At 40.4% G+C, this 21,092-nt stretch overlaps 1 protein-coding gene across 1 annotated transcript; it reads left to right on the top strand.

Annotated features, from left to right (window-relative positions):
- The first annotated feature begins 4,388 nt into the window (after positions 1-4,388).
- On the top strand, positions 4,389-20,994 carry LOC125898646 (calpain-3-like). The gene is made up of 23 exons (XM_049592479.1): positions 4,389-4,522; positions 4,644-4,841; positions 12,282-12,540; positions 12,639-12,726; positions 12,829-12,944; positions 13,043-13,176; positions 13,304-13,496; positions 13,577-13,651; positions 13,742-13,827; positions 13,973-14,044; positions 15,095-15,252; positions 16,800-16,957; positions 17,110-17,121; positions 17,234-17,436; positions 18,090-18,180; positions 18,271-18,354; positions 18,452-18,509; positions 18,656-18,714; positions 18,888-18,956; positions 19,099-19,177; positions 19,284-19,397; positions 19,642-19,694; positions 20,968-20,994. The coding sequence occupies exons 1-23, from the start codon at positions 4,389-4,391 to the stop codon at positions 20,992-20,994; spliced, it is 2,520 nt and encodes an 839-aa protein (XP_049448436.1).
- Positions 20,995-21,092: the final 98 nt, after the last annotated feature.

Genomic DNA, 21,092 nt, shown 5'->3' with positions numbered 1-21,092 from the left:
ATAAATGACAAATAAATAAATCACTGACACATCAGAAATGTGTGGTAAGCCATCTGTAATATATGACAGATTTATACATAATCTGTCGATAGGCCATGAAACTGTAGTTCAGTTACAGTGCCAGTAGATGGCAGTATCACTCTCAATTCGATGAACGTGTTGCATATGAAATAATGTCAATAAAAAGATCCAACAAAATACTTAATGCTGCATGGGAGTTATAGGTTTGCACTCAGTTACAAAATGGCCAAACACTAGACAATGCAGCTGCAGTTGCATTATACATTTACTCACTGAATGACTGGCAAAGGGAAAACCTATTTCTTTTAACTCTTGGGCCACGGAGTCCTACACAAACACAGAGGTTTATATTTAATAGGACTTAATTTAATGTCACATGAGAGGTTTTTCTATAATGTGCAGTGTGCAGGACTATGATGTCAAATCTGTGTGAAAGACCTTCCCTCAAACTAGACGGTAACGTCTGAAAACATACATGAAACATACACACAGGTTCTTTCACACACAAATAAAGGCCGTTCTGAGGAGGATACTGGGATCAGTTGAAATCTCTGACAGTTTGTAATGTGCCCTGTGGTTGCTTGCAGGCAGTTGCAGGTTTCATTGAAATATGTGGGCACCGTGTCTTCAGATCAAAGCTACATGGGATATTTCACATCAGGCTAAAGTAATCTTTGCTTGTCAATTAGTAGAACTAACTGTGTACTAATTGCATCCTTTCTCCTGTGACCTTTTGGAGATTTGGAAAATGGGTGTATGTCGTTACCAATGACTTGTTGCCAATTTACAATAAGGTCCCTGATGTTACTTTCTTTTTCTTTATTATAGAAGATTCAAGTATAAACCTTTATGGTGTTTTCAATAATCAAAAAATGTAAAAGACACAAAGACGACCTTCAAACAAGCAGCTTAAACGTTGAAGAGATTTTGCAAATAGCTTAATTGATAATGGACGGCGCATCACCTAAGCAAGACATCCAGCAAGCTGCAGACCACTGTTTGAGAAAACAAATGAAAAACCATATGATTTATTGAGTCATTGCTGTTTTGGGCAGCTTATAAGGCATGGAAAGTGTTTGTTTTTTTTGTTTTTTTTTACCAAGACATCACCTCTTGTCCTCCTGAGATTGTGCCCTGAAAAAACCCCAAATATTTTAAGCCAAAAAATGCTCTTTTCCTAATGTAAGAAGTGTTTTTCTGCCTAAATCTACCAGATATGAACCACAGTGTTGTTCAAACACATTTCCAATGTATCTGCCACATGATCACGTGCAAATGTAGCATATCTGTGATTTAAAGAATAATTCAATGCCAACAGAAAACATACCAAGAATATCAGCCATGTAAAATTTATTTCTATAGCTATGATTTGCAATCAAGTCTCATTTTTATTGGTGTGGCTAAAATAACGGTCATTTAAGAATTTCAGATCACTGCTAAAGTTTTTCCTTGATTCAAGTCATCTCTGTCTGTTGAGAGTTTTAAAAAACATTTTCACAGCCCATCGACAGTCACTAATTCATAAATACACATTTGAGGTTTTAGACAAAATCAGCACGTCCACATTCAGAGGCTCTAGGGTTTTTTTTCTTTCAGGGTTTGTGGATCGTATGGAGGCATGATTGCTGGCAGCCAACCTGAGGAACTCCAAACTTCTGGTGGTCCGTGATGTCTTCACTGTGACAGGAGTCAGGTAAATCAGTCTTATTCTTTCTGGCAAGTGATTGATGATGCCTGAGGCAACTGAGCAGATCGCTGAGTAGAAATGACAGGAACACAGAGAGAGCAGATTCTTAGGTTGCGCGGTTTGGGGAATTAACAACAATTAACTTAAACTCCACAGCTGGCAACCGAGCACTTAATCATTCCTTGTGTGTATGAATCTAATGAGACTGTGTGTTAACACTTTATGATAATGATCATCAGATAGATGCTTTTTTATTCCCTGGAGGAAGTTTGCATGTCACAGCAGCAGTGCTCGATGAACCACTTGGTGAATAATGCAAAAAAAAAAAAGAAAAAAAAGAAATGTCAAACATACACATTTGTGGAAAATGGTGCCAAATACAAATATTATCCTTACTGTTATGTTAACAAAACAACAACAAAAAACAAACAAACAAAAAATAATTGGGATTGATTGGTAAGTGGCTTTCTCCTCCACATGCAGAAAATGTTTAATATTGACAGTCGACCATTTCTCACACCTGTTGAGTCACATCTGGAATTCAAAACTGTGTTTAACCAGGAAGTGGCCAGGTCCCAAAGGTGACCCCTGTAAAGAAGAGTGTATGTTCGGTATAATGTGATCACAATATATAGTATAAAATGTGTTCTACTGGGAATAGATTATGTAACAATGTTTAAATGAAACTCTGTCTTGGCTCAAAAGCTGTTTCAACATGCTCGAACAAATGTCTGTACATTCCTCAGAGATTAGACGATGCAGCAGAGTCTGTGATCTGTTGCACGAACACGCACTGAAACCAACAGAGAAATGTTTTGCAGTTATGTGGGATCAGTGTTATTCAGTGTTATTGCCGATACAATGATAGAGGCAGTGGAAAAGGAAACAGTAGTTACCTCTTACCTGTAGTGCTATTTATCAGTCTAGATTGTTTTGATGTGAGCTGCCGAGTATTGGAGATTTCAGCCGTAGAAATGTCTGTCTTCTCTCCAGTATAACGGAACTACATGTCACTCGGCTTGTGGTGCTCAAAGCGCCAAAAAATACATTTGAAAAACTCAACAGCAATGTCTCTTTACAGAAATCATGACCTGATTACTCAGGATAATCCACAGACCTTGTTGTGAGCAGTTTCATTTAGGAACTATTTTTTTTTCTCCTGATCTACCAGCCTGTTCTCACTCTCAACTTGTCAAATACTGCTGCTTTGTCAGTAAATGTCAGCGTTAAATACCAACAAAGAGAGGCACCTTTCATGATGTTATGATACACACCAGGCGGTGGCTATTTCTGACGCCACTGGCAACTACTGTGGTGTAAAGAACAAGACAGTCCATAAAGGGCGGGAAGGAAAGGAGTTGGATGGGTCAAATAAACAGCAGACTTTCACCTGGGAGTCTGCTGTTTGTTTCCCATGTGAAACCAAATATCAACTGAGTTATTTTAATGACAACATAGTGTGCTAGCATGTGTAGCATGCTACACTAGTGACGCAGGCCTATGTTACATGACGTATGTAACATGACATTACATTAGAAAGAACCACACTTATTAAAGCCAAACCTAAACTAAGGAAATAAAAGTGAAAATAAAGTGTTTGACCCACACTTCAAGTTTAATTTTGACAGATAGATGGATAGATGGATGGACGGATGGACGGACTGATGGATGGACGATGGCTTGAGGGATGAAGCTCCTGATGTTGCGGTACCTTTTGGGAGAACAGTCCATGGTGGGGGTGTGTGGGGTCCTTGGTGATGTCACGTGCAGTTGTCAGGCAGCATTTGTGTCCAGTGTTGTGGATGGAGGCAAGAGAGGCTCCAGTAACCTTCTGTATACATGTAACGAGCAGAAACTCAACATTTCCTGTGAAAATGGAAGTGTATTTTGAAAAGATACAAAGCATGTAACAAGTGTCAATTGAAACACTGTCCAAAACTGATGTAGGAGGGTACCTAGCACATCATACGTTTATGTTTAGGTCCACTGACAAAGTGGCAGCATTTGGAATTATTATGAAACGACTCCTGCCAACTGTATCACAGTGCAGAAGGAAGCGTGCAAGCCAAGTGTCATCTAGTTCCATTATGTTGGAGAGAAGGCAGATATCTTTACGGCCGATATCTCCAACACTAAAACTACTCCACTCCAACTACTAAAACCATACTGTAAAACACTCAGTTACAAGTAAAACTCCTGCTTTGAAACTTTTATATGAGTAAAAACATTTAAGTAAGATCAGGTAAATGTACTTAAAAATTTAAAAGTAGGTACTCAATGCAAAAATGGTTCCTGTGACTGATGCATCACCATCATGCAGTATATCAAAAGGTTATTAGTTTAAAAACCGGCTTTGCACACATTTGATGTGCAGTTAGTTCTTCTGCCAAATCTGACAGAGAGCGGTGGCTTCACCTGAACTGAACTGAACTGAACTGAACAATATATGACGTAGGGTTTGTCTGGTATGCAGATGATGAGTATAAGTAACTTTAACATTGCCAGATCCTGTCACTGTGTTTATACTTCGAAACTGTTGCAAGGCTGGAACTTTAGAGGTGAGTTCAGTAATCTGTTGCTTTGTCTTTTACTTGTTGTTACTGATATTTGCTAGGTTAAGTTTTACCTACAAGCTGTTGAGCAGTTCTGATTTCAGACACCTCTGCCACTGCTCTCCAACATGACCTCCACCAGTGTGAAGATGATTCACTCGCTCTATGAGGACGGCGGTGAAGGAAGCCCTTCTAACCCCGTGAAATTTAAAGGCCAAGACTATCAGCAGCTGCAGCAATCTCTGATTGACAAGGGGAGCATGTTTGAGGATGAAACCTTCCCACCGAACCTCGACCCTCTGGGAAAACTTAATCACACACATCACCACCATAATTGCTTGCAACTGTCACATTCAAAGGTGCCGGTTTACTTTTTGCTTCAGGGTCTGTGGATCTTATGGAGACATGATCACTGGCAACCCACCTGAGGCATTCAAGGACTTCAGTGGAGGCGTGCACATGACCTACACACTGTCCAAGAGCCCACCTGACCTTTGGGATGTCATGAACAGAGCTGTCCAGTGCAAAACTATGATGGGATGTGGGACTTTTGATGAGGTAAACGACACAATCATGTTTCTGTAGGTTAACCCTCAGAGACCCTCCATACACCCACTTTTGTCTTTTCTGTGGGGAGGGACAGGGGATATATAGGGGGCGATAGCAGGTTGACAGTACATGCCATATAGAATTGATACACATCATCTGAAAGCTTGGAACCTGAAGATCAATTTGAGATGCAGCTCCGAACATATGTTAGGTTTTCAGCGACTCAAGAGAACTGATTGAGTTTCACAGTTTGGAGAAAGGAGAGTACTTGATCATCACAGTTTCATCATCACAGTTTATTCCAAGGCAGAGGCCGACATGGAGTGAAGACACCTAAGAGATGAAAAACAGATAATTTTTGCACATGCACATGAGCATGCAGATGACGTGATACGCATTCCCTCCTATACGGATTCAAACTATTCTGATCTACAGGTGGTGGTAATGCACCAAGAAGCGTGCTAGCAAGTAAGCATGGATGTAAACCGTGCAGGATTTGCCTATGGGTATCAGACACTTAAATTTCATGCTTTTTCAGACCTTTTCAAGATAAAATTTTTGATTTTTGGACAATCAATATTTGTTATTCAAGTATAGCGGCTAAGTGTAAAGGTAACTAGTATATGGTCCCGTGCAGAGGTAGGTTTCATGTAGAAATATGGTTATTAGAGTGAGTTTAAAGATTTGTAACATCAGACATGTGCACCGCCACGAAGTAGAGCTTGACTCAGTTTGACAAAAAGAAATTCTAAGATAGATAAATGATCCTTTCATTCATTCATCTTCTAACCGCTTCATCCTCTTGAGGGTCGCGGGGGGGCTGGAGCCTATCCCAGCTGACATCGGGCGAGAGGCAGGGTACACCCTGGACAGGTCGCCAGACTATCGCAGGGCTGACACATAGAGACAAACAACCTAGATAAATGATATTAGATAAAATATTCCTGGCAATAGGATCTCACATATTCAGATTTTAAGACTATTTAATGACTTTCGGGGCCTAATATTCATGAAATTGAATGTAATTCAACTTTTAAGGACCTTTTTAAGGACCTGCACACACCCTGGCTTCTTACTCTGGAGTCCTACACAAACACAAAAGTTTCTACCAAAGCTAAAAGGGTTTTGGTTATTTCAAATGAGAAAGATTTCTTTATGTTGTTTTGTCTCTGATGAGACATTATTTGACATGGTGTGTTAATTATAAGAGAAATATGATGTCAAATCTGTGTGAAGGACCTTCTCACACATCTAGACAGTCACATCTGTTAATGTGTACATGAAACACACATAAAGGTTCTCACACTAATAAAGGCCTCCCCAGAGAAGATATATTTAACTGGTTTAACTGACAGTATTGTAATGTACTGCCTGCAGGTATTCATCTATACTGGCACTGACGCACACAAATACTTACTGACACAGGTGGTGCCTCCGGATCAAAGCCTCAAAGACAACTGGGATATTTCACTTCAGGTTAAGGTAATCTTTGCTTATCTGTCAGCAAACTAAGAGATGTAAATAATTATAATTGTGTACTAATTGGGTGGATGTTGTCATCGATGACATGTTGCCAACATGCATTAAGGCCTCTGTGTTAGATGAGGAGGAGGTCTGGGCTCCCCTGCTTTCATAGCCTAAGCACACTTGTGAAAATGATTTTTCAGTATCTTTTTCGGTGTTGTGGCTAAAATAACAAAAATCAAACAGTTCCAGATCACCATTAGAATTTTTACTCCTCAATCCAAGTCTTTTCCGTCAGTCGAGACTGTTAACAACCTTTTTTATAAATCAGTTTAAAAAGTCAGCAACATAATCCGCTTGGCAGTCACTAATTCATAAATACACATTTCAGACAAAATCAGCACTGCAATGTTCAAAGGTGCCTGTTTGTGTTTTGTTCCAGGGTCTGTGGACAGACACGATCGCCAGCAACCCATCTGAAGCCCATATTTTACCTGAGACATGCAGATTGTTTTCGAAAAATAATCATCAGGTTGGTCTGATGGACCGTGATGCCTTCACAGTGACAGGAGTCAAGCAGATGTGCTGCATGTCTTGTTCTTCCAGTTAAGTGATTGATGATGCCCGAGGCAGGTCAGCTGAGTAGTACTGACAGAACTGCACTGTGGGCAGATTCTAATGTTGTGTGTTGTTGGAAATGCACATGCAGGTGTACGTAAAATAATCATACACCTAAAGAGAGCCTCCAGGTTTAATGTGTGTAAATAGTCATGTTTCCATAAATGTGTTTATATGCATATTGAGAAGTATCGCATAGAAAGTTGGTATGGAAACAGCAAATATTGATAAACCTTCCTTGGGATCAGTGAGTCAAGAGAACGGATTGAGTTTCATAGTTTGGAGGAGCAGAGTACTCAACCATTTCTTGCACATATAAATCCAACAAGACTATAAATAAAGGATTGGATTGATAGGGATGGATAGATGGATAGAAGGAATGGCTGCATCGATGTTTGGTGATAAGGCCAGCTTTTCTCACAGGTGTTAGACGGGGCTGAAGTCTTGTTCGCTCTGCAGCCCAGTGACGTTCTTCCACAGTAAAATTAGTTCTTGACAAACATTTCTTTGTGCACGACTCCGATGTGCGCTGCAAAACCTTGTCAGTGGAAATTCTTGTTTCACTTAATGCACCTGTCAGCGGTGGGTGTTGCTGAGGCAAAAGAACCCACTAATCATGAGGGGTGTCCACATACTTTTGGAAATATAGTGAGGGAAAGAGCATAAACACATTGTCAGCAGTCCTTGAATCCATTTTTGTTGTTGTTGTTGTTGTTGTTAGATAAAGAGAGCTGACTTGTGTTACAGGTCCTTCCAATCCAGTCAATAGTTGCTAAGATATTTCAGTGTGGACCAAGGTGGTGGACTATCCAATTGTCACACATAGAACCATGCCGCTAACATGGTTAAAAATCAATTGGCACTGACGCACATTAATTTTAGGAATGTCTTAAACTATGATCATCGTAAGTACAGAAAATGCAGATACTATCTCTTATGATCACCATCAGTATACTCTGGTTCAAGTGATGATTTTGGAATCTAAAGCAAGATGCTTTTCTGTTTCACAGCAGCCAAAATTACCAGTTACTTTTATTCTATAATCATCTATATTAGAGCTGTGTGTGTGTGTGTGTGTGTGTGTGTGTGTGTGTGTGTGTGTGTGTGTGTGTGTGTGTGTGTGTGTGTGTGTGTGTGTGTGTGTGTGTGTGTGTGTGTGTGTGTGTAGATGGTGTAAACACTTAAACTGCAGAAATGCTCATCAAGCAGCAGACACAAGTATGTAGTCATTTTGTGGCAGACACTCCGCTGTGTTATTACATGACTTCATCGTAAGTGAAAGCAAGTCAAGTATTGGAAATATTATATACTCTATTATGTTTATATTCTATTATGTCTTTGGTGTGCACCACTAATTAACATAACTGCAATAAAAAAGTGATGACAGAGACAGCAGAATATGCACAGAGGGAAGCGTCACCAGTGTGAAGCGCTCAGACTCAGTGTTAATGCGCCTGCAGGTGAGTATGTAAACACATACTGTTCATCACTTTGTGTTCAATATTTTTTATTTTAACTTACAAACCTCTGATTGTGAGTGACAGAACCTTTGTTGCATGATGTTAAAGCACAAAAATAAACATTATACATATAATGCAACTGTTCTTGCATTATTTTTGTTTCCTGTCCTCAGTGTTGGGAAGGATACTCTTGAAATGTGACAGGTGAAAGGCTACCCTGTTCAAATGTAATAAGTAATGTAACTGTTTTAATTACCTCATCAAAATAATTTAACTTATTACTTTTGCTCACATTTCTAAAAATGTGTTAAACAAGGCAATAAAGCTGAAAGCAACAACACAGTAAAGGTCAAGTGGAGGCTGAAAGCAAACCAGAGCTGTTCCCACTAAATGCATTCATACTTTTAAAGGGGTATTAGCGTAGGTGTACTGGTGTATTGTGGTGTGTGTACTTTAGTGTATGTACTGTGGTATGTTTATAGTGCTATGTCTATTGTAATAGATGTGCTCTGGGGTTTGCTGTGATGTTTGTATTATGGTATATGTACTGTGGTATGTGTATTGTAGTGTGTGGATTTGGGTTTATTGTGCCTTCCATGCTTATAGTGTATTGTGGTTGTATGCTGTTTTTAATAGTTTTTCATGAATGATAGGACTTGTATATTTTTAATAACATTTTAGGTCTACATGTAGAAGCCCAACTAGGGTCAAGAGTTGAAAATAAGAAATAGCTATAAACTCTCTGTGCAACACATCAGCCCTATACTCTGCATTGGAACTATGTTAAATTGCATTGTCCCTATCAAATAAAAAAATAAGACAAAAGTCAAAAATCCAAAGTATTATAAATAAATACATACTATAATAATACATCAAAAATATATGTGTATAAATGTTACACTCAGATTTGTTCCGGTGGCTTTCCTGACCCATGTTGTTCAGACGTATGCCAAAAACAAGTCATGCATGCACCACAACAAGGTACAAAACAACAGAATGAATGTTACACTGATCAGCCAAAACATTAAAACCAGTGGTTGGTGAAGTGAGTAACACTGATCATTTTGTGACAATGCAATGTTCTGCTGGGAGACCTTTGGTCATGGTTTTCATGTGGATGCTACTTGACACCCTCCACCCACCCAAACACGGCTGTGGGCTAAGTAACCCCCTCTCACGTTAACGGTACTCCCTGATGGTAGTGGCCCCCCCAGCAGGAAAATGCCCCATGCTACACTGCAGAAACTGCTCAGGAATGGCCCGAGGAACATGACAAAAAGCTAAAGGCATCGACCTGGCCTCCAAATTCCCCAGATTGAAATCTGATGGAGCATCCATGGGATGTGCTGGTACCTCAGACTACCCGTAATTCACAGTGGGCCCTCCCTGGATCAGTCTTGGGTTAGTTAGCCCACAGCGGTGTTTGGGTGGGTGCAGGGCATCAAGAGGCATCCACATGAATACCATGACCAAAGGTGTGCCTATGAATCATATTCTGATGTAACCCCTTTGTAAACACTAACATTTTGATTAGTAACTGCTAACTTAGTAACTATAATTTCAGTTTTTTTTCTCAGTAAGTTTAATGTATTACAATTACATTGATATTGTAATTTAATTATGTAACTCCCTAACATGTAGCCAGTTACTCCCCAACACTGCCTGTACCTCTAATGTATCTTCAGTGCATTGAAATGCAGATTTAAAACATACTAACAGGTGAGTTTACAGAATGAACAGGAGTAAGTACTTTTGTCCGCTTGTGCTTAATTTCTTCATTCACATCTCTCCTGACGTGTTTTCTTTGCAGACGTGCAGCCTGATACCCATATTCCTTCAAAACACATGCATCACTTCCACATTCCTGCTTTCTGCTATTAAGGCCTTAATTGATTACATAGAAAGTGGCATAACACTAATTTAGAGCCACACCTAGGAAGTATAAGTTAACATCGCTGGCACCCAGCATGCTTCTACTTGTTATTACCACAAATTACAGTGTAATTAGATTAAATAAACAAAGCTTGGGTTTGAAGCCTACAATCAAAAGCATGCTTTAACTGATGCAGATGCTTGTACTTGCACTTATATCAATTCTCTCATCAGTGTTTTTTGTTTTTGCTCAATTCTGTCCAGTATTTCAACATTTTTGGTTAAAGACTTCTTCAAAGCCTGTAATTACTCTGGACTCCTCCATGCTCTGCTTTACACAATAGAAAGACAATGTGAGCTATGTGAAAGGGCTCAAAATAAACGCTTGTTTTCAGGTATCAGTTCCTTGTGATTATTTGCATATACCTCTAGTACCTATAGCAGCACTATATGCAAATCATGAGCCACTTTGCTCGGAGCTGTGGTTTGCTGAACACGCTGAGAGAATTACTGTCATGTGTCAGGACTTGCCAACAGAGCACACTTTGTTCCTGCAGCAGGTGTGATCGTAAGCAGTCTTCACACTCTGCTCTGCATCTGGTTGAATTGCTAATCGAAAAGTGATAGGCAGCTTAGTGCGTTAATTCTGCAACAGTTCAGTATTTAATTATCAGATGGATCCAATGAGAGAATGAAGGGTTCCTAAAGGAGGTGTGCACAAAAAAAAAATAAATCAGCGTAATGCAATCTCTTACAGCAACCCTGGTTTACTTATTCATAAAGCTTCTGATGTAATGTAAAGCCTAAATGCATACCCCTACTAGGTACATAGCATTATAAGCATCACAAAAATAGTTTGTGTTGTTTATTTGCTTTTATCTTTTTTTGCACCTGGCCTGTGAAGGCTTTATTTCATCTTGAGAGTACTGTATGTTCGTTCATTATGTTCGTTCATTCATTTTTCCCTCATATAAATGCTTTCTATGCTTGGCTTAGCATGTAATTTTCTTTTCTCATGGATCTCTCTGTGCGTGACAGTTCTCAGGAGCATACTTTGCCAGGGGCAAGTCTGAAGTATCCCACAATCACAGTGCAGAGCAAATATGAACGCCCCAACGTTTTGTTGAATCCCCTCAAAGAGAAAAAAAACCTTGAAACTGTTGCACAAACATTGAGATCTTACTGTACATTACATGATCGTACTTGATCAGAGTCATCATCCTACATCATCTTACAGCCAAACACCAGGTGTACATATGTCACAGATCTTATTGTTTTCAGTTTTTCTTTTGTGTTTTTGTCCATTTAAAAATTAAATGACGGAGGTGTCATAGGATGATTTCACCATGATCCACATTTTAACATTAAAGGTCACTCTGCAGTTCGACAAGAAAAAACCAATCAAAGCCATTTTTTCCTTTCTATCAAAGCTGGACTTGAACAGTTGCTATCGAAGGCGAAGCTAATTTGTCACGTTCACATAAATGAACATGGAAAAAAATATAAAATAAAATAAAACACTATGCACTTATAGTAGAAGAAAAACAGCATAAAGTTAGATTTAAGATTGCAGGTAGAATTTATCATTTTCTCCATAATATAATACTCTATATACAATTAAATTACATCCCTGCATTGCTAAAACACACACATTAATAAACTAAAATTATGTAAGTAATGTGAATGCAGTGATTAAGGAACAGCAGTTAAGCAGGTCTGACAGGATTCAGTGAGAATGTCAGGTGCCATTTCACTGGAGGCTATAATTTAAAGGCCGACCAGAAAACCAGAAATGTCTCAGTCCCCTGTCATTTAAACTTTTCTGTACATTCAAGGGGGTGGGTCTGACTCCAGCCTTACATAAGACAGTATGTATATAAGTGAAGATAGCCTGCTGTTTAGACAGGACTGGACACCTCTGAGTCCCTTCTCTTATAAGGAAGCAGCGGTTTGCAGCCATCCCACAGGTAACTATCTCCACCAATCTCTGAAACGCAGCTTTAGCATTTCAGATTAGATTCTGCATTCTCTTATTTTGTGTTTCTTCTTGCACCACAGAGTCTATCTGAAGCCTCTTGGCAACATGCCTTCAACCTGCACCTCTATCATCAACTTGCGTTACCAAGATGGCAGCGAGGGGAGCCCCACCAACCCTGCCAAGTTCAACTACCAGGACTACGTGCAGCTGAGAGATACCCACCAGCGCAGACGGAAGCTGTTTGTGGACAACACCTTCCCCCCTAACAGCGAATCTCTGGGAGACCTGCCCGACATGAGCTACCGGCGTCAAGCCCAAGTGGAGTGGCTTCGACCAGCAGTAAAATACTTTAAATAACTTGTTTGCAGTTTTTTCTCATGTTTATGTTTTTACATGCTTGTCTACATCTGATTTATTTCCTGTGTTGTGTTGTCCAGGACATCTTGAAACTGCAAAACAACAATGATGACCCAACTTTCTTAAGCAAAGGAGCCTCACGCTTTGACTTTGCTCAAGGCAATGTGGGTGAGTAAGGATCTCACTTAAGGACAACAAAAAATTGATACCGGTCTTGGTGAAAATTTGATCTATATGTGGCAGTGCTTGATTTGTTTAATCATTTACCAGGTAACTGCTGGTTTCTGGCTGCCCTTTCCTCACTGACAATCCACAAAGGCCTGTTGGTGCAAGTTGTGCCCATGGACCAGACCTTCGAGAACTACGCAGGGATATTTCACTTCAGGGTAAAGGATTAATAACACATCCTCTCAATGTGTTAGAACAGAAAATACACACCGGTCATCAGCTAACGTGTAACGCTTACTCGTCCTTTCTTTGTCAGTTCTGGAGGTTCGGCAAGTGGGTGGATGTTGTCATTGATGACTACCTGCCCACAATCGACCACCAGCTACTGTCCGTGCGCTCCAAAAGTGGAAATGAGTTCTGGGTTCCTCTGCTGGAGAAAGCATATGCCAAGTATGAACCCAAATCACTCACCCTCATATAAAACACTTGAGTGGGTCACAGTCGAGGCACAAACAACAGAATCAAGACATAAAATGCTACAATACCTTAGACTGTTAATCTTTTCTCTCTCCCTCAGAGTGTGTGGTTCATACGCAGACATGAACGCTGGGTTGCCATCAGAGGCCTGCAAGGATTTCACTGGAGGCGTGCACATGACTTACGAACTCCACAATGCCCACTCTGCAGGCCATGATGTCGAGCTGTGGAACGTGCTGAGCAGAGCCACCGAGTGCAAGTCCATGATTTGCTGCGGGACTGCCCCAGGAGGGGTAAGAACCACTTTCTTAGGGGAACATTTTCTCGAAAGATGAAAGTCAATAATGTGATTTACCTGTTTTGTCTGTTTCAGGGCACGATTGTGAACAGCGTAGAGGCTAATGGCATCGTGAATCAACATGCCTATGCTGTCACAGCAGTCACTGAGGTAAAGTTGATGTGTGCATACAGTATATGGCAAACAAGGAGAAAATTAAAAGTAAGAGTTCAGTTGTCTGATTTATAATTTCATCTTCAGGTGGAGTATTATGGCTCCAACGTGAAACTGGTGCGACTCTTAAACCCTTGGGGCAGAAAAGAGTGGAACGGAAAGTGGAGTGACAAGTACTTGAGTTAATCATACCTCCAGCCATATGTGCAGTCAATAGCAGTAAAAAAAACAGCTTACACTGCACTGCAACTGAAGACTAATTATTGTTATGTGCAGAAAATAACCAAGAAAAAAAAATCATTTTTCACTTGTGCACAGGTCCGACATGTGGAATAGAGTGAGCCCAGAAGATCGGGAGAAGTGTTTTGACCGCAACGATGGAGAGTTCTGGTAAATTAGCTGCATTAAAAACAACATGGGAAGTTGTCACACTTATTTATGTGTTTCTCACCAAGATTTGAGGTCTAACAAATGTGACCATTGTACTTTCTCCTTCATAAAACATTTGCAAGGTAAATTTTTTGAATGATTTCAAGCCTGTTTATATTCATGATTGCTGGCTTGCAATATTTCTTGGTGTGTTACCACCACAAAGAGCAGGTCAGTAGATAATAGGATGCTGCAGGAATGAGTCCTACAACCCGAAAATGAGTTACTGGCTCCCTAAAACAAGGTTAAGAGATTTTCATGTTGCCGAGTATGCGTTGCCCTCTTTGGTTGGATTTAGTTCAGGCAAGAGGAGTAAGATTGGTTAAGGTTAGGGTAAGAATATTAGGGTAAGCCAATCAGAGGCAGAGGAAGATGATTGGCTGAAAGAGTTTGTCTGTTAAGGCCCACTAAAAGTGTTTGGGATGGCATCGAGTCCAGACTGACTTCCTGGGGAAAAAAACAACTTGCATCCACCTTTACAGACTTGTTGCCATGTGAGCGTGTAGTTTGTTTATAGCCTCATGTTAGCTTTTTACTTCTGGCAGTTTAATTTATGCTTCAAACATCATAATACTGCTTCATTTGTGGAGATTATCTTGCTGTTTAAAATGTTAAAGTATCACAAACTTCTGCTTGAAACACCTGAGCTTATTTTCTGCAATAATCCAAAACCCAATTTAAAAATCCAGTTTGCTTTTTATTGAGGGAACCAGGGCGTTGTTAACTTATGGGTTGGCCCACAAAAAAACCACCATCCCTGCACCACTCTGTAGTCAGAACCACACACTTTCTTGTCATAAAAACATTGCTCCATAACGCTACCAGTACTGTGACATAATGAGGCATGATCATGAATGGAGAGTGAACATTTTGTACCTCATGGATGACGTTTAGAAATCAGAACTAAAGTTCATTCATTCCCTTCAGTCTGGATGTAGGCTGCAGTTTTTTTGTTTTTGCATATGTATCTGTCACAGTGGTTGACATCTTTTGTCTATATTTGTCCGTTAGGATGGAGTTGGAGGACTTCTGTGAAAATTTCAACGACTTGTTCATCTGCTGTGAGAACCCCAACTTTATTGATGGCGACCTTACCTGCCAGTGGCAGTGCATGACTTACGATGGCAGCTGGGTAGCAGGGAGATCTGCAGGCGGCAACGCATCTTACCGTGAGCCCAACTACACTGAACAAAAATATAAACGCACCACTTTTGTTTTTGCTCTCATTTTTCATGAGCTGAACTCAAAGATCTTAAACATTTTCTATACACACAAAAGACCATTTCCTCACAAATATTGTTCACAAATCTGTCTAAATCTGTGTTAGTGAGCACTTCTCCTTTGCCGCAATAATCCATCCCACCTCACAGGTGTGGCATATCAAGATGCTGATTAGACAGCATGAATATTGCACAGGTGTGCCTTAGGCTGGCCACAATAAAAGGCCACTCTGAAATGTGCAGTTTTATCACACCGCACAATGCCACAGATGTCGCAAGTTTTGAGGGAGCGTGCAATTGGCATGCTGATTGCAGGAATGTCCACCAGAGCTGTTGCCTGTGAATTGAATGTTCATTTCTCTACCATAAGCCATCTCCAAAGGCGTTTCAGACAGTTTGGCAGTACATCCAACCGGCCTCACAACCACAGACCACGTGTAACCACACCAGCCCAGGACCTCCACATCCAGCATGTTCACCTCCAAGATCGTCTGAGACCAGCCACCCGGACAGCTGCTGCAACAATCGGTTTGCATAACCAAAGAATTTCTGCACAAACTGTCAGAAACCATCTCAGGGAAGCTCATCTGCATGCTCGTCGTCCTCATCGGGGTCTCGACCTGACTGCAGTTCGTCGTCGTAACCGACTTGAGTGGGCAAATGCTCACATTCGATGGCGTCTGGCACGTTGGAGAGGTGTTCTCTTCATGGATGAATCCCAGTTTTCACTGTTCAGGGCAGATGGCAGACAGCATGTGTGGCGTCGTGTGGGGGGGGGCGGTTTGCTGATGTCAACGCTGTGGATCGAGTGGCCCATGGTGGCGGTGGGGTTATGGTATGGGCAGGCGTATGTTATGGACAACGAACACAGGTGCATTTTATTGATGGCATTTTGAATGCACAGAGATATCGTGACGAGATCCTGAGGCCCATTGTTGTGCCATTCATCCACGACCATCACCTCATGTTGCAGCATGATAATGCACGGCCCCATGTTGCAAGGATCTGTACACAATTCCTGGAAGCTGAAAACATCCCAGTTCTTGCATGGCCAGCAACCCACCCCCCCCAATAAAGCAAAACTGCACATTTCAGAGTGACCTTTTATTGTGGCCAGCCTAAGGCACACCTGTGCAATATTCATGCTGTCTAATCAGCATCTTGATATGCCACACCTGTGAGGTGGGATGGATTATCTCGGCAAAGGAGAAGTGCTCACTAACACAGATTTAGACAGATTTGTGAACAATATTTGTGAGGAAATGGTCTTTAGTGTGGATAGAAAATGTTTTAGATCTTTGAGTTCAGCTCATGAAAAATGGGAGCAAAAACAAAAGTGGTGCGTTTATATTTTTGTTCAGTGTATTTCACCTTTAACTATAACTGCAAGGACAAAATGTTCTTTTTCCTTTCATGAATGCAAAGGCAAAAACCACCACACTGTCTCTGAAGTGTCACCTGACAGTGTTGTTTCTCATGTTTCTCATCACCTGTAGCTTCCTTTGAGACAAATCCTCAGTATCGCATACAGGTGACTAAAATAGACAGGGACGAGAAAGAAGACAAAAACGTCCTACTCTCTCTGATGCAGAAACCTCAGCAGCAGCACCGCAAAGGGCAAACGTCCTACCCAATTGCAGTTACAGTCTATAAGGTTTGCATCCTGACTTCTGCTTCATTAGATATAAAATAATGATTAGATAATACAAAATACTGATTAGCAAGTATGAAATGTATGAAACATTTAGGCTATTCCTGTGACAAGCTTTCCTGACTGATTTGAAAAATGTCTTTTTCTTCCAACAGGTTCCACCAGGGGTAAGACCAAATATCACACTTCACCTGTGCACACAGAGCTAAATCACATTTGAATAATGCAAATTAAACCTCAGGAAGCAGTTTGATTACTTCAAATAAATATCCTTTCCAGACACCACAAGGACGCCTGAGGTCCTCCTTCTTCAACAGAAACATGCCGTTGAAGTACACACAGCTTTACACCAACAAAAGGGATCTGATTGAGCAGCACAGTCTGGAGCCTGGAGAGTACGTGGTCATCCCCTCCACCATGAGACCCCACATGTCTGCAGACTTTGTTCTCACTGTTTTCACCAAGTCTGAGGCAAAGATCAGGTATGGACTTAACAGATATGTGACATGTGCTGCATGCAGTGGCGGATGTTCCAAAAGGGGAACCAATCAAATTTACAATGCAAAAGTACAAAAAGAAGAGCAAATTTGCACATAGCGTATTCTTTTACTGTTTCTTTGTTGTTACTGTTGCTAATTTAAGTTGTTTTTCGTGCTGATTTATCACTAGCTCTTTTTCTTGTTTGTAATACATACATGAATAAATTGGGGGATGCTGAGAAAGCTAAGCTTGGGCGCCAAATGTGCTCTGTCCAGCACTGCGTGTATGTCCCAGTGAAGACTTTAACACCAAAACAAGGACAATGTCTGACCCATGCTTTGCTGAAATGATTGAAAGCTGTAGTGTTAACAATGGATCAGAGTCAAAAGCAAACAAACTTACACATGTGGTTGTTTTAGAGGCTGATTTCACTGTGTTTACTACTTATAGTATGTCAACAAAAAATGATTAATTAGGGCTAATAAACACCTCTGATACCTTACTTTTGTGGGCGGGGCATTTCCTGACTTTGTTCACCAACTAACTAACTAGCAGCTTGTTGTACTGCCCACAGTTGGCAATAAGGTTGGCAATTAAAAAACCTTTAAAGTTTGTGCAGCATCAAAAGTCTGATTTTTAACACTCTTGTGCCCAGTCCCCATGATGGCGACGATGATGATGATCATGATCATGATCATGACCACGACCACGACCACGAAAATGAGGAGAACTTGATTCTTCCCGAGGTATGAAATAAAAGAACACAGTACATACAGCAGCTGTAAGTCAAGGAGAGTAAGTTTAGTTTACCAGTTTGACGTCTGATCCATCTTTAGCTACCAACTGACAAAGAGGATGAGAAGGAGGACAACACTGACAGGGATCCCACCCTTGCCATGTTCAACCGCTACGCTGATCAGGTATTTTCCTGCAAATCTTTCTCTCTCCACTCATCCATTTGCTTCTCCATTTTTATTTATTTCGCTGATATCAATCGATCACATTTTCTGTTGTCAGTATGGTGAGCTGAAAGCCAGACAGCTCCAGAAGCTCCTGAATAACAACTTCCCTCATGGTGAGTTCATTTACATCACGTGTGCTTTGAAAACATACAAAATCCTAATTTATTCATTGTGAATCATAACACTAAGTCTTTTGGAGTTTCAACAACCTGTCGAGTTACTTTGAAGATTTGATTTTCTCTGTGTCTACCATTCACAGGCAATGGCAGGAACGGCTTTAGTTTGGATACCTGCAGGAGCATGATCGCTGCGGTGGATGTATCCTAAAAAGAACAGTTAAAACGTTGGAACGTTGTTTTGCTGCTTTTCTTACCCTACAAATCACCTCGCAATATGATGCCAGAAAATCTAAATGGATGCACAACATCCTGATTAAGAGTCAAATTGTTAAATTTCATCTGTTACCGATGAGACATCCTTAACGTGCAAAGGTCGACCAACGGATGAAGATGACCTTCACTGAATTCTCAACTCTCTGGGAGAAGATTAATGAGTACAAGGTAATGCTGCAAATATGAGCATGATCCCTGAAGATGTATTTCAATTTATTTACCCAAGACAAACAATTGTAGACATGTACTCTTTGAAGTGCAGCAAATGATGCTCTTAGTTTCTAATTACAGTTGAATCCCTTTTTTGCAGAAAAAATTTCATCATGCAGATTTGAATAGGAGTGGAGCTCTGTCCGACTACGAGCTCCAGCAGGCAATTGATGCTGCAGGTACTATTTTTAATATTCTTAAATCTTTATCTTCTACCAATACAAGTAGAGGAGGAGCATGCTTCATATTCCCGTTTGTTACTGACCTGTTTGGTACTTTCTCCAGGATTTAATGTGAACGACATCTTGGTGAGGCTGCTGATGTTCCGGTATACGGATGAAACAGCTACCACCATGGAGAGCTTCATCACTCTCATGTTACGTCTGGACAAGGCGTCAGGTGAGTAACATGGCAACCACCAATCCAATCACTTTCAAAAAATAAGGCTCCTGTTGGTTCAGTGGGGCTAAAGAGCCACATCCACCTTGGATCCTCAAATCTGCAGTCTCAAACACACATCACACAAAGTCAGATTTTAACTGCACAGTATCGTAGCTTATGTATTTCTGCATATATATAATTGTGTTTTGAGCTGATGTTGCATTCAGAAAAATGTGATATTTGTGGTTTGTTTTCTTTCCAGATGTCTTCAAGGGCAAATCATCTGATGGAGTGATCTACTTGGACTGGGATGAGGCAAGTCTTTTTCCACTCAGTGTCATGTATTCTTTTCTTTCTCGGAACATCCAACATAAAAAAAAAAAAAAAAAAAGATATGCGTGTGACAGAAATGTTCACATCATCTACTGAAGTACAAAAACATATCAACACAACACTCCCATTTTTCATGAGTTAAAGCAAGAGGTCCAATACTTTTTCTGTGCACAAAAATACTTCGTTTTTGTCGCAAATTTTGTTTACTAATTTCAAATCTGTGTCACTGAGCTCTTTGCCAACATAATCCGTCATCCATGCTCCTAACAGGTGTGGCATATCAAGATGTTGATTGACTGTCATCATTATGACACAGGTGTACCTTGGGATGGTCACAATAAAAGGCCACTCACAAAACACAATCCTACAGATGCTGCATGCTTTGAGGGAGCATGCCATTTATTTATTTAACCTTTATTCAACCAGAAAAACCTCTCTTTTTCAAGAGTGTCCTGGCCAAGATGGGCAGCAACACAAGTTACAGACAGACAACGTAGAACAAAAATACAGAATAAAAATGTACAGCTCTAAAACAAGCAATATAAAACACAAAATGAGATTACTACAAAGAAAAGCCAAAAACGTATGTTAATATATACCAGAAGTGAACCATGAAAGTGCAAAAAAGGGGCAACTCCCGTTGATTACAAAGACCAGCTACAATACACACAGTGGCATAAAGTAGATTGTGTACAAAAGTCCTGCATTGGAGTTTGGCAAGTCTAAGTCTTGCCAAACTCCGTACGTACCCTCGGTAGACAGTAAAAACATGTTCTGATAGCCAGTGGCATGCTGTCCAGAGCTGTTGCCTGTTTACTGAATGTTCATTTCACTGCCATAAGCTGTATCCAATGTCATGTCCCAGAATTTGGCAGTACTTGCAACCAAAACTTGTGGCATCTCTGGCATTGTGTAACAAAATTATTATTATTTTTTATTATTAGTCATTATTATACTATAGGATTATTGTAACCAATACCAGTAGTGTATAAATAGCATGTTGTTGTTGTTGGGTGTGCTTGGTTCCTAAACCCCCAAAGTAACATGCAGATAAAGCTGTGGATTAAAAGTAGTGGAGTATAAAGTACATTATCTCCCACTGAATTAGTGTTCTAGAAGTATAAAGTAGCATAAAATGGAAAAGGTACAGTGCTTGAATGATTATACTCAAGGGTGTGTGGCCCATCCTGTGCAGAAATAACTCATTAAGAGCATTACAGGTAACAATTCTATAAACTCCCTTCTTTTGTTTCAGTGGTCTACCTTCTCCACGTACAACTAGACCAAAGCCGACACGGGAGCACAGGAGACACCCAAGAGACAAGTCCTGCAACCATAAGCTGCTGTCATTACAACTGATGTCCTCCTGTGTAAAACCTG

Source organism: Epinephelus fuscoguttatus, linkage group LG12 (assembly GCF_011397635.1).
Source record: "Epinephelus fuscoguttatus linkage group LG12, E.fuscoguttatus.final_Chr_v1".
Lineage (NCBI taxonomy): Eukaryota > Metazoa > Chordata > Actinopteri > Perciformes > Serranidae > Epinephelus > Epinephelus fuscoguttatus.
Note: the sequence above shows the minus strand (reverse complement) of the source record. Positions and strands in the feature narration are given on the sequence as shown.